Here is a 14,523-nt window from a genome sequence, read left to right on the forward strand (position 1 = left end):
TTTACTTACTATATTTTAATGTGGATGAAAATGAATTATTTAGGTGAACTGTACCTTTGAGTTAAAATATTATTTTTTAGCTTTTCATACTCATCACATATCATGTCTCATCATAGTAATTACAGTCATTACTCTTATATAACTACAAACAAATTAATATAATACAACAAAGTCAAATAAATGCGACGACGTTTTTTAAAAGTACAAACTTTTATTTTGACAATGTATTGCTGTTCAGAACCGGAAGTAGCGCAATCATATTCTATAAACCCGGTTTCTTTCTGTGGTTTAACCATGATAACTTTATACAGGCTCCGATTTTTGTTAACATCTTCCGGATTTAATCACGCACACAAATGTATATCAGACGGGCAACGTCTTAACATTGTCTTACGTCCGTGTTTCGCTTCAGAAAGAGCGGTCAGTTCTTACAGTAGAGTTGTGAAGGGTCGGAATGCAGTTAAAGGACACTTGAATCTGAGATCTTTCAGCACTGTTACACTCAACAGACTCTGCTGGAACTGTGGATCTTCAACTGAATTATTTTTCTGTTCCTCCTGTAATGCGATACAACCTGCTGATGACAAGACTAATTATTTTGATATCCTGAACTGGTGAGTTAACTAGTCATTTAGTTTATAAATCTTTGTTATTGTAATGAATGTATCTCTTATGGATTCATGGTTGTTTATTCTGTGCCTTCTTGGTCCTGAGCTTACAAAAATGTGCTTTTTTTTATTTACTTTCATTCCTCATAATCTATAACATTGTTGTCATATGATGTAGTAGTTGTTACATGATGTTAGATAATTACAGATACAGATCTTGGTTTCAGAAAAAAATGTTTCAGAGCTTATGTTCAAATGTCATTGTATTTCACCTTCATTATAGTTGTAACTGAACATGTTTGTCATTCCTCAGTGAACAAAGATTTTCTTTGGACACCCAAAAACTTCAGAAAAGATACTTGGAGCTGCAAAGATCTCTCCATCCTGACAACTTCGGCCAGAAATCATTGGTAACAGATCTTTATTCTTGCCCATTTCTCTTGCATCCAATCTTGTTGATTATGAGAACTGAATGTTTCCTTACAATCTAATCTACCCTGACCTTAAAGGGATAGTTCACCCAAAAATGAAAATTATCCCATTTACTCACCCTCAATCCATCCTAAGTGTATATGACTTTCTTCTTCCAGCCAAACACAATCGGAGTATATGTCGGAGAATATCCTGGCTTTTCCAAGCTATATAATGGTACTCTTGTTTTTGAAGCCCAAAAAAAGTGCATCCATCCATCATAAAAGTAATCCATACACTTCCAGGGAGTTGGATATTTTGGATATGGATATTTTTCTTACAAAAACCCATCACTTTGCTTCAGAAGGCCTTTATTTACCATATGGAACCATATGGATTACTTTTATGATGGATGGATGCACTTTTTTGGCCTTCAAAATCTCAGGTACCATTCACTCTCATTATAAAGCTTGGAAGAGCCATGATATTTTTTAATATAACTCCGATTGTGTTTGGCTGAAAGAAGAAAGTCATATACATCTAGGATGGCTTGAACATGAGTAAATCATGGGATAATTTTTAATTTTTTTGGTGAAGTATCCCTTTAATATGTGTCCTTGATAGAGGATCAATGATATTCACTTCACCTGTGACTGGTCATAATGTTTTGGCTCATCAGTGTGTGTGTGTGTGTGTGTGTGTGTGTGTGTAAATTCAGTTTATTCACTATAGTTTAAAAAAATTATAATAAAATATGACAAGATCTCAGAGTTAAACTGTGTCAGAAAACATTAATCTTAATTATGTCAGATAACACTTAAGCAAAACATGGTAAATTTTTGGTCCAAAATTATCAATTCTACATAAATGAACTATAGTGTCCTATATACACACACACACACACACACACACACACACACACACACACACACACACACACACACACACACACACACTCTCTAGTATTAAGAAATTAATACTTTTATTCAGGAAGGTAAGTTAGGAAGGTAGAATTCCTATTATTATTATTATTATTATTATTTAATTTAATAATCTTTATTTATTTATTTTTTGCATTTTTGTAATTGAAAATCCCAAAGTCTTAAAAATAGGCATCATTTTCTTTAGGCAAATTGTATTTTTTCTTGTCTTTTAATTTTGTTGTGAAATGTGACATGCGAGATTCACCTTCTCACCCTTTTCTTTAACTTTACTAGCTTTTGAAACTTTAATAGCACACTTTCAGTAACCAATGTCCAGGTTTATTTAGATGCTCAGGTAAAAGGTACACAGCACATCATTGTTCATATAAGGCAGCAGACAGCTCTTTGGTGATTGGTTCATGCTTTGCATGTCCAGTTGGGTCTCCTGACAGCAGCAGCAAGCCGGATGTTGATTCTCCAGGCTTTGGCAACTCTGACAGCTGAAAATGTTTCTCCTCTGCAAGTCATTTCTTTCGTTTCTCACCTCTTATTTCACCTGACGAATCCCATCACAGCTCAGACCCTCTGCGTCTGCCCACACAGTGAGATCCTTCAGCGAAAAAAGCCCCCACACAATTATCAGCATTGCTGGAGTTTCATTTTTTGACAATTCTCCTCATTCCCAAGAGGAAATCCTTACCACAAACAAAGAACATGTCATGATATCTTAAAATGAATGTGACGACAGCACATAATTATATAACATTGGGAAAAGTTAGAAAACTTGGGCACATACTTCCTTTGTTACTAAATAAAATCACAGTGTTCTTTAGGTTGCTTTATACTTTGGAGTTTTGTGTATTTGTGCCTTTAGGGGCTGTTGAAATTGTTTTTGTAGCCTGTAAGAAGAATGACTTTAATTTGGAATGACTTTGTGGTCTGATCCTATTTACAGAAAGAGCAGGAATATTCAGAAGAACAATCAGCACTGGTGAACAAAGCCTACAGAACACTGCAGAAACCTCTGAGTCGGGCCGTCTACATGGTAATTATTTGTTTAGTAAATATTTGTTGTGTATATGGCCAAAAAATATTTGGATGTATAATAATTTCATAAATACCATGTATTTGTAAAGAAAGAAACCCAAGCATACTTTTCAAATAAAGTATTTCACATAATTTTTTTTTTTTATAAATGATAAACAATGGATATATTGTTCAAATATAGCTGCAAGCAGCCATTAAGGGGCCAAGCACAAAGAAGCAAACAAGAAGTAAAATTATAAGTAAAATATAGCATTTTATTTTGTATACTTTATTGTAGTTAGAGGCAATTTCATATTTTGTTCAGTTATAGTGCCACCAAAAGGCACAGTCCTACCACTTTTTTAAGGGTCTTCAGAGTGTGCCCATAAATAAGTGTCAACTTTTGAGATTTTTGAAAATATTTCATTTTGTTTAGGGGTTATAGACATAAAAAATGACCATGCATGACTTTGAATGCATTTTTTTGCTACTTACTATCAAAATTTTGGCATTTGGGCAGTTATGTACAGCCAACGACCTATGTTTCCAAATTTCCTATGGTGTTTTAATCGCAATGTTGCACAAACCATAATGCAAAACCTAGCATGTTAGGTATCATTGGACTCTGCAAAGGATTCAGGAATGACTCCCATGAAAATAAGTCAACCGCATCAAACTATGAGTATATGAAATTTGAGTATATGAAGTATATGAATATTTGATTTCACCACTAGCTGGCGCTGTCTTGAAACTTCTCAAACTCCTTCAGGGCATCGTGCTGATGACCCAATGCGAGTTTTGTAATGATAGCTAATTTGTTCAAAAAATACAGCATTTTGCTACAAAATGCAAAATGGCTGATGCTCAAAATGGCCGATATGGTAAAATTGTATATCATTCGACTCGGCATGATTTTATCATTTTTGGCCAAACCATTCAGAAGTTAAAAGCAAAAATAGCCATTTTTGCAATCTCCGGACCAGTAGGTGGTGCTGTGCCGAAACGCTGCTTGTAGCCTTAGGTCATGCTTGTACCAAGATTGGTCTGAATACAACCATTGCGGAGATATAGCCTTGCATCCAATTTGGCTCGCTCTTCTTCGAATTTGTGCGTTATTCGCGAATGGTTGGGTTTATCAAAAAGCTTTTGATAACTTTTTGCCAGCATAGTTTGCAGATGATCTAATTTGATTTTCATGAAAATTGGAGCAACAGTCTTGGAGGAGTTAGAATAAGCAGTTTTTTTGGTGGGAAAATTTGGCGCAATCGAATCGTATTGAGTCAAGGAATCATAGGAAAAAGGAATTTTGTTTCTAATTGCGTGTCTACACCGGACGCGACCATCGAAGACTTAGACCCAATCCCAATTCTATTTTATACCCCTTCCCCTTCCCCTTACCCCTTCCCCTTGCCCCTTGAAACAGAGTGTCATGGGGTAGGGCTGAAAATATTCCCCTAAGAAATGGGACACCACTACTAGACCGTTACACGTCATCATAAGTCGTCGCTAGCTCCTACGTCATAGATGCGGCGATGTTTATCACACACTTCTAAGATGCCATTGATAGCTGTAGTGATCTCTGTTGCTTGGGCGACAGCTATTTTTACTATTAGTGCACATATCTCACAGTAATCAGGCACAAGCAACACAAACGTTTAACAGATGACTCACTCCCAAAGTTGGTTTGCTGTGTATTTCGATTTCAAGAAACGCTGCTCGTTTTCTGCACGAAAACGTATGAGCCTGCGTGTTTCCTCAGGAGTCCCTACATACAATACTGATGAATAAGCACACAAACGGAATGCACTTTTTGTTTATATCATGTAACGTACATGTATTTATGGACGTAACCACAACAAAACAATACATTAATCAGGCATGCGGCAAGAAGACAAGTTAGCTGCCACCGGATTTGAATTTATGTTGTCAAATCAACGCCGGTTTCAATAAAATATAAAAAAATATGTTGTGGAACTATCATAAAGTAAAAAACATTAGTGAACTTTTTTCATAGCGATTTTAACAAATCTTTTTTCGGAGAACATAACCGTATACATGAACACAAGATTAAAGGCAACATAAAACAAGTGATTATTTATTACTAAAATACTGTTTACCGTAAGAAAATACTTACATTTATGGGTCTCTCTGCTTGCTCGGTCGGCCATGTTGGAAATTTATCATACCCCTTCGTCTGAAGTGTGGTCCCGAAAAATCTTCGTTTGAAGGGCTACCTGGCCCTTCCCCCTACCCCTTCCCCTCCAACCAAATGAGAATTGGGACACCCCTACCCCTTCATGTGAACGCGCGAAACAAAGGGGAAGTGGGAAGGGGGAAGGGGTAAGGGGTAGAATTGGGATTGGGCCTTATTGTCTTCTATGTATGCTCATGACAACTGGGAACACAGATGTGGCGTCCATGACGGCTGAAGACTCTGGCACCTGTGAAGGCTGGGGACTCTGCCGTATCATCTATGGCGGCTGGAGACATTGATGTGGCATCCGTGATGGCTGAAGGTTCTGGTGTGGTGGCCATGACGGCTGAAGACTCTGGTGAGGCAACCGTGAAGGCTGGTGACTCTGCTGTATCGTACATGGCGGCTGGAGACATTGATGTGGCATCCGTGATGGCTGGAGGTTCTGGTGTGGTGGCCATGATGGCTGGAGGCTCAGGTGTAACGGCCATCTTGTCCAAAGACACAGGCGTGGCGGCCATGACGGGACGTGACTCTGGAATGGCAACCATGATGTGAACCGGCTCTGGAGTGGCAGGCATGTTGTGAACAGGCTCTGGTGCGGGAACTACAGGGCAGGAAGGCACATAAAGCATTGGGATAGCAACCATCAAAACTGGGCATGCTGGTGACTGTGATGGGCCAAGCTCCGTGGCCACTGGAGCTTGGTGTGTGATGTCCTCGCCCAAAAAATGTTTAGGAGAAGCGTCCTCTACTTCCCCAACAGTGAAAGAGGAGACACTTAAGATTAGTGCATAGTCCAGAAACTCTAAATCTTGTTGTGTCGTGGACAAGAAACATGTCAGACTACACTTTGCTACCCTACTATTCATTTTTACAACCATTCATCTTCAACAACGTGCATGCTGTTATCGAGAAGGCGGGACTATCGAATGACAGAAGGTTCGGTGTAAAACAAACAATGGCTAGCAGCGTGTCTTGTCATCAGAAAAGCCCAAAAGTGGACACACATCTGGATTGCATGGATATTTAGATTTCCTCCAAAGAGAACTGAGGTAACATATGATTTATTTATCTTTTAATCCCTCGAGGAAACATCATAAACGCAGGAGTACTGTTGCCATAGCTCCACAAACATTTCCTCCTTTGTAAAATTCCACCTAGCAGGAATGATATCAATGTCTCTCTTTCGTTTCCGCTTGTTTAAAAAGCATGTAGGAAGGCTTCTATTGGCCAGTGTGATGCCCAGTTCGGACTACACGATTTTAGCCTGATTTTGCCACGGTCTGCTTGACGTAGGGTGTCGTGGGGATTCGTAAACGACAATGGGCGTCGGGATGCAAGATTAGATCTTTTCAGCTTATGTAGCGTGTCATTGTGGACAACAACCGATGCCGCGTCTGTGATGCTTCACGACAGAGAGACTAGCATGTTTAATTTTTTCGGTCATCCACGATGAGTTGTCATTACGCCCATTGTCATTTACGAATCCCAACGACACCATACATCCAGCAAATTGTGGCATAATCGGGCTAAAATCGTGTAGCCTGAAACGGGCAGTTATATCTCTTCAGAAGACTTGGATTAAACTGCATATGGATTTTTATGAACTGAACTTCATTAGAGTTTTTGGTGAATAGACTTTCAATGGAGGGACAGAAATATCTCAGATTAAAAATACCTTAATTTGTGTTCCAAAGATGAATGAAAGTCTTATGGGTTTGGAATGCTACAAGGGTGAGTAAATGATGACAGAATCTTCATTTTTGGGTGAACTAACCCAAATACATTTTGTAACTACTTCATATATAAACATTTGTCATTTTCTATATTTTTACACTTTGCCATGCACAGAAAGTCGAATTCATTTTATCAGTGTATGCTATCTGCAGAAACATGCACCCTATGTATCTGGCAGTTTCTATGACTATTGAATCTTATATTGTAGACTGTCATCACTGCTGCCAAGAGGCCGTAATGCTGTTTGAGTCGCGCTTTACACTTCATAACCTGCATGTTCTGCTCTAGTTGGAGCTGCAAGGGGTTTTGCTGAAGGAGGGAGCAGACGCCACCGCGGACCCCGCGTTTCTCCTAGAGGTCATGGAGATCAACGAGAGCCTCGCAGAGACGCGGAGCCAAGACGAGGTCAATGCTATCAGGCGGTTGGTGCGAGGTATGTAGGCCAGAAAGAAAAGCTCCAACCGGAAGTGGTTGATGAAATATTGCTTTGCGCCCACTCATGTCACTTGCAGCTTGTTTATGTGACCATGTACAGCCCTAGATTCATTCCATCAGAAAGTTCAAGGTTCTGTGGTTTTATGTTTGCGATTTCACTGCTTAAACATTGTGGTTATGGGACGTATTTGTGAAAGGATGGTTTATTTACTTATTTTACTTTCTTTCACCAGAGAAACTGAAAGACTTGACTGAACAGATGAATTCATCCCTAAACAAAGGTATTTTTCACTTTTTCTCTTCATAACCTCTCAAATTCACCGCCAAGGCCTGTTGCACACACATTTCCATGGCATGCGAGTGGTAAAATAGCTGTTTTTGCCTCATGAGCCTCTTTTTCACAGGGGATCTGCTGACCGCCAAAGGGCTTCTGGCCCAGATGAAGTACTTCACAAATATAGAGGAAAAGGTAAAAGACAAAATCACAGAGGGTTGCTGAGGAAAAATTGTAAACAATTTGCAATTGTAATCCATCTGACACAGCTCAGTGAGAGATTTCATGCTTGTACTTGTTTTTATAGTTATATTTATTGTTATTAGTGCAAATATGTTGGACTATTGTTGGTATCTGAATAAAGTACATTTATTTTAATCTGTTGTCAAAAACAATGTTTTTTGTGTTAGTTAAGTGGATCTTGAATGTGCAAAACTCACCACGGTGATGCTACGGTGTTGTCATTGGTTGCCATGGCATTGGTGGGTAGTTGCTAGGGTGTTTTGGGTGGTTTCTTCAAAGACTATTATAATAACACAAGACGCGTCACTCGTGTTGTTTTGAATGGGAGAAAGTGCAACACGTAATATGGGGGAATAAGTCCCGCCTTCTAAATAAGAGCCAACCGCAGATTGGTAAAGTGATCGCATCACTGCAGTGGCCGTTAGAAGCTCCGATGCGCGCCTCCGAAATGAGGCATAAGAGACGCGCATTTAGGACTGCGCATGTGCATTAGCTTGATCCAGCCTGAAAAATACTGTTGTTGTTTTTTTTTTTTTTGTTTTTTTGTCATGATTTAAGGGTTTAGAGTCAAAATTTATGAGACGGTTGTTGTCAGATTTCATTGGTGATTTCAAATATGAAATTTAATCAAACAGCTTTGGAGAATTTGATGTTTCCCCATTCAAAGAGATTGGAGCTGCACTTGCATGCCCGAGAGGCGTTTCAAAGATGGCCGCCGAGTGAAATGGGACTTTGGTTTCTTACTGGACCAATTCAAATTCATTCTTACTGGTCTGTTGATACTGTTTGACTCTAGTCCATCCTTCAATGTAAATTTATAGGATTTTTTTGCATATTTTACCATGTTCAATGCAAAATTTGAGCTCTTAGACGAGTACCACATCTTCTCACCAAGATGTGTGATTTGAGGTATCATTTATGTCAGTAGCAGTGTTATTTTAGTATTTAATATATACAGTAAAATATATATATGTATATGTACTGCCTGGCCAAAAAAACAGTCACTGTTTGGATTTATAGGCAAATACTTAATCTATGAATGGATCATTATTACAGTGATTATTATGTTTCTAGCATGTTATATGTTTGGCAACGGTTCTTTTATCCCTTAAAGATGGCGTGTGTAGCTTTTCATTTCTTAAACAACCATGTAGGAAGACCCATCATGGCCATATTCCAGGATGACACTGTCAAGATTCACCAGGGTTAAAATTGTGAAAGAATGGTTCAGAGAGCATGAAGAATCATTTTCACACATGAATTGGCACCTCTTGAGTCCAGACCTTAATTTCATTGAAAGTCTTTGGGATGTGCTGAAGGAGACTTTACAGAGTGCTCACCTCTTGTATTGTTAATACAAGATCTATATATATATATATATATATATATATATATATATATATATATATATATATATATATATATATATACACACACACACACACATACACCCCTAAGTGAAAATGTCCAAATTGGGCCAATATTATATATATATATATATATATATATATATATATATATATATATATATATATATATATATATATATATATATATATATATATATATATATATATATATATATATATATATATTATATTATATTATATTATATTATATATAGACTACTTTTCGCCTCGACGAGAAATCTCGTCACATATTAGTCTCGTGAGATCTAATATATAATATATAGTTTTTATTAATTAGATTTTATTAATAATTTATATTTGTTTGTATTTTTGTTTAATTTTATTGTTGTTTATTTTTATTATTTTATTATTTTAAATATTGCTATTTAGATTTAGGGTAATTTGTTTTTATTTCAGTTATAGCTTATTTATTTACAGTTCGTAGTTTTAGTGCTTCAACTTATTTATTTGAGTTTCTAGCTTTTGTTTACATTTTTTCATCTAATGTTTATATTTTATTGTATGTCAGCTTAATAGTTTTTGTTTTAGATTTAGTTAACAATAATAACCCTGGTCCATAATACTTCGGGTAAAGAAGTTAGTTCAAATCCCAACCCTAAATGTGTGTAATAGTAATGGAAATGCTTGCATTTAACTAAATCTGCTAATAACACTTGCAGACATTCTCTTAGATGGCGTTCCATAAAGAATGTGTAACTTCCCCAGGACAATACTTCTGCTTTCAGTGTCAAACTGTGATTGGCTGGTGCCACGCTTATTTGGGTCTGGTCTTTTGGGAGAAGAGAGAAAACAGGAAACTCGCAAAATGATGAAACTCTACAGTTATAAAACAAAACTGTGCAAGACAACAAGACTCATTTAGCCCAATCCCCGTTTGAATCTTTAATGCTACTACAAGACTTGCTTTGTGATAAATGCGTCTTGTTTCTCTCTAATGTAGGCTGATTCATTAAATTGTAATTGGAGCTGGATTCGTGCTAGATGATGACATTACTCTGGACACAGTCTGACATCAGTATCTTATTAGATAGCACTTCGACAAAATTTCTTTATTGCGCCAGTTTGTACAGTCGCTTATGGTGTGGCATGAATTAAATTACATCGTAACACACTTATCGATCCAGGATTTATGAATGTGTGTGTTTATGTGAAAGGCAGCGTCAGGGAGGGAGAATCAAGGTGTATGCTGAAACTGAAAATGCCTCCATTGAGCTGTAGGGGGAAGCATGTCACCTCACTATGGAGGATGTACTGTAGGTAGGCAGAAAATCTCACAAGAGGTTTAAATTGTGTTTATGAAATGCTTGTTCTTAAGCATGTATATTCATCTTGTAATGAAGAGTATCACCTGAGTAGATTTTAAATTACTGTATTCCAACACTTTGGATTAAATATGTATTGAATGCATGGTTTTTTGTTCCCTTAAGATGGAAAATCAGTTAAAAATCTTCAGTTTTGAGCTTTTTCCCTTCACTGATCAATAATTGTACATATTTCATTAGTTGTGTTCTCTAAGGTATGTACTGTATCGCTCACACTAGGGTTTTATGGTATGGACATGAATGATACCTCAAATCATGTAATGTATTTCACAACAAGTTCTAAATTTTGTTTAATTTTTATTGTTGTTATTTTTTATTATTATTTTAAATATCGCTATTTAGATATTTACAGTTAGTAATTTTAGTGCTTCAACTTATTTATTTGAGTTTCTAATTTTTGTTTATATTTTTTCATCTAATGTTTATATTTTATTGTATGTCAGCTTAATAGTTTTTGTTTTAGATTTAGTTAACAATAATAACCCTGGTCCGTAATACTTAAAGAAGTTAGTTCAAATCCCAACCCTAAATGTGTGCAATAGTAATGTAAATGCTTGGATTAACTAAATCTGCTAATAACACTTGCAAACATTCTCTTAGATGGCACTAATATATATAATATATAATATATGTGTGTGTGTATAAATTTGTTTTGGTGTTAAAAATGAAGGCCTTTTAGTGAACAAAGATCACGATGACTGCGTTTTTGAACCCAGCTTTGTCTAAGCTGGTACTTTAGAAATTATCATAATTTAAAGTGAAAGTCCAGCTGCATCATCAACTCTGCATCAGAAACAAGGACAGAAAATTCATTGGAGGTTAGAAAAACAGTTTAGACATGCCAGTTTGCATTTAATCTTCAGTTTAAACCCATGTAACGCCACTGGAGCACTGCCCTGTGGATGTCCCTCTGAAAACAGGACTTGACTCACTCGTTTATTATGTCAAGAACGTCAGTGTCACGTTTCTAAGTCGTCCACGCAGGAGATGCTATTTCCTTAATACGTGTGAATTAAACCACAGATGGAGAGAAAGAGAAGAGGGAGAAAATGTGGCGATCTGATTATTATTCATCCCGTAATCGGAAGGCATCTCCAGCACTGCCGAATTAATGGGAAAACATGATCGACCAGTTCTGAAGCCACTGCTGTCTCCACGTTGTCTTTGAAATTGGTTTGAAAGGGAAAAAAAGGATGTGTGAAAAATGGATGGTGGGCAGGGAAGAGAAAAACAAGTTAAAACTACTGTGGCAGGGAAATTGGGTTGGACAGTTTGAGGGGAAATGGACAAGGATGCATGTTCTCAAATCAGGGCAAGATTAAATGGTGTTAAAGGTGAAGTGTTTTTACTCCACTAGTGCCAACAAATAAAATGGCAAAATTAATGACAGGTTTCCTGAGCGCTCCCTGTCTGCCTTTGGTTTGCCAAACAGATTGTCTCACCCACAACACGCACCATTGTTTGGCGATTTTGGGCTGGTAGGATGTTTGACAGGGTAGAGAAGAAATTGTTGAATTTTTGTTCACAAAAAGTATTCTCGTCACTTCATAACATTAAGGTTGAACCACTGTAGTCTTGTTGACTATTTTAACAATGTCTTTAATATTTTTCTGGACCTTGAATGATGGTAAATATGTTACTTTCTATGGGAGATATAAAAAAAAAATAAAAAAAACTTCTCAGATTTCATCAAAAACATCTTCATTTGCGTGCCGAAAATGAACGAAAGTCTTACCGGATTGGAACAACATGAGAATGAGTAATTAATGACAGATATTTCATTTTTGTGTGAACTATCCCTTTAAGAATGCAGCACAGTTGGACCAGTGCATTGCATTAATGTTTCTGACCTCAGAGAGTATTACCCTAAGGACCGTTTAACACATTTTACCACATCTAAATCCATTCCCCAGATTTTCTCCTTCGATTAGTGCAAAAAAAAGTGAAATATTGTGTGGATTTCCTCTGGGCATGCTCATATATCATTGTTAGCTTTCAGTGCCACTTATGATCAAGTTCTTTTTTTTGTATGTGATTGAGCTGTGTGTGGCTCCATCATCATTACTGTGTTCCCTAAAGTGCATAACCCAAATATACCAGTATTCAGACAAGCAGATATGAGCTTAGATTATTAGCATGATCATCGCGGATTGTTTGTGTGCAGTGTTCAAAAAGAGTATGTGCACCCTTTACACCATTACTCATCTATAAATGACCTTCCTTGTAACCTTACAAATGCTAATGCGATATTTACCCTCAGCAGTGTTTAACTCGTGCTGTTTGATGCTCTTCATTAAGTCATTAATACTGCATGCAGATCTGCTATTTTAGTCCTTCCCAGAACTGTTTGAATCAAGATGAATGTATAGAAAAACAACAACACATGATTCACTTGTGATTCCCCACTTTGTATATTATTGTAAATCTCACAATATCAGTTGAAAACATGTCCAGGTTACACTCCAGAAATTATATTTTTCATTAATAAATAAAGCCTTTTTTAACTTTACAGTTTTTTGCAACATTATTTTAAAGACATTTATACGTATTTTCTCATCCCTAAAATGTTTAAAAATGTCACTCAATTCTGACTTTATATCACGCGATTCTGACTTTATGACTCGCAATTCTGACTTTATATCACACAATTCTGACTTTATATCTCGCAATTCTGACTTTATAACTCGCAATTCTGACTTTATATCACGCAATTATGACTTTATAACTTGCAATTCTGACTTTATATCACACAATTCTGACTTTATAACTAGAAATTCTGACTTTATATCACTCAATTCTGACTTTATATCACACAATTCTGACTTTATATCTTGCAATTCTGACTCGATATCACTCAATTCTGACTTTATAACTCGCAATTCTGACTTTATATCACACAATTCTGACTTTATATCTCGCAATTCTGACTTTATCTCACACAATTCTGACTTTATATCTCGCAATTCTGACTCTATATCTCACGATTCTGACTCGATATCACTCAATTCTGACTTTATATCTCGCAATTCTGACTTTATATCTCGCATTTCTGACTCGATATCACTCAATTCTGACTTTATATCACACAATTCTGACTCGATATCACTCAATTCTGACTTTATAACTCGCAATTCTGACTTTATAACTTGCAATTCTGACTTTATATCACACAATTCTGACTTTATAACTAGAAATTCTGACTTTATATCACACAATTCTGACTTTATATCACGCAATTCTGACTTTATAACTTGCAATTCTGACTTTATATCACACAATTCTGACTTTATAACTAGAAATTCTGACTTTATATCACTCAATTCTGACTTTATATCACACAATTCTGACTTTATATCTTGCAATTCTGACTCGATATCACTCAATTCTGACTTAATAACTCACAATTCTGACTTTATATCACACAATTCTGACTTTATATCTCGCAATTCTGACTTTATCTCACACAATTCTGACTTTATATCTCGCAATTCTGACTCTATATCTCACGATTCTGACTCGATATCACTCAATTCTGACTTTATATCTCGCAATTCTGACTTTATATCTCGCATTTCTGACTCGATATCACTCAATTCTGACTTTATATCACACATTTCTGACTCGATATCACTCAATTCTGACTTTATATCACACAATTCTGACTCGATATCACTCAATTCTGACTTTATAACTCGCAATTCTGACTTTATATCACTCAATTCTGACTTTATAACTTGCAATTCTGACTTTATCTCACAATTCTGACTCGATATCACTCAATTCTGACTTTATAACTCACTATTCTGACTTTATATCTCACGATTCTGACTTTGTCATGCAATTCTGACTTTATAACTCGCAATTCTGACTTGATATCATGCAATTCTGACTTCATATCACTCAATTCTGACTTTATA

General features: G+C 36.4%; 1 protein-coding gene across 1 annotated transcript; it reads left to right on the top strand.

The window, feature by feature from the left end:
- The first annotated feature begins 228 nt into the window (after nucleotides 1–228).
- hscb (HscB mitochondrial iron-sulfur cluster cochaperone) lies at nucleotides 229–7,989 on the top strand. Its single transcript, XM_048188808.1, has 6 exons — nucleotides 229–614; nucleotides 922–1,018; nucleotides 2,898–2,987; nucleotides 7,191–7,335; nucleotides 7,571–7,618; nucleotides 7,742–7,989. The coding sequence occupies exons 1-6, from the start codon at nucleotides 295–297 to the stop codon at nucleotides 7,834–7,836; spliced, it is 795 nt and encodes a 264-aa protein (XP_048044765.1). The 5' UTR covers nucleotides 229–294; the 3' UTR covers nucleotides 7,837–7,989.
- The last annotated feature ends 6,534 nt before the right edge of the window (nucleotides 7,990–14,523 follow it).

The sequence above is a fragment of the Megalobrama amblycephala genome, linkage group LG4 (assembly GCF_018812025.1).
Source record: "Megalobrama amblycephala isolate DHTTF-2021 linkage group LG4, ASM1881202v1, whole genome shotgun sequence".
NCBI classification, from domain to species: Eukaryota; Metazoa; Chordata; class Actinopteri; order Cypriniformes; family Xenocyprididae; genus Megalobrama; species Megalobrama amblycephala.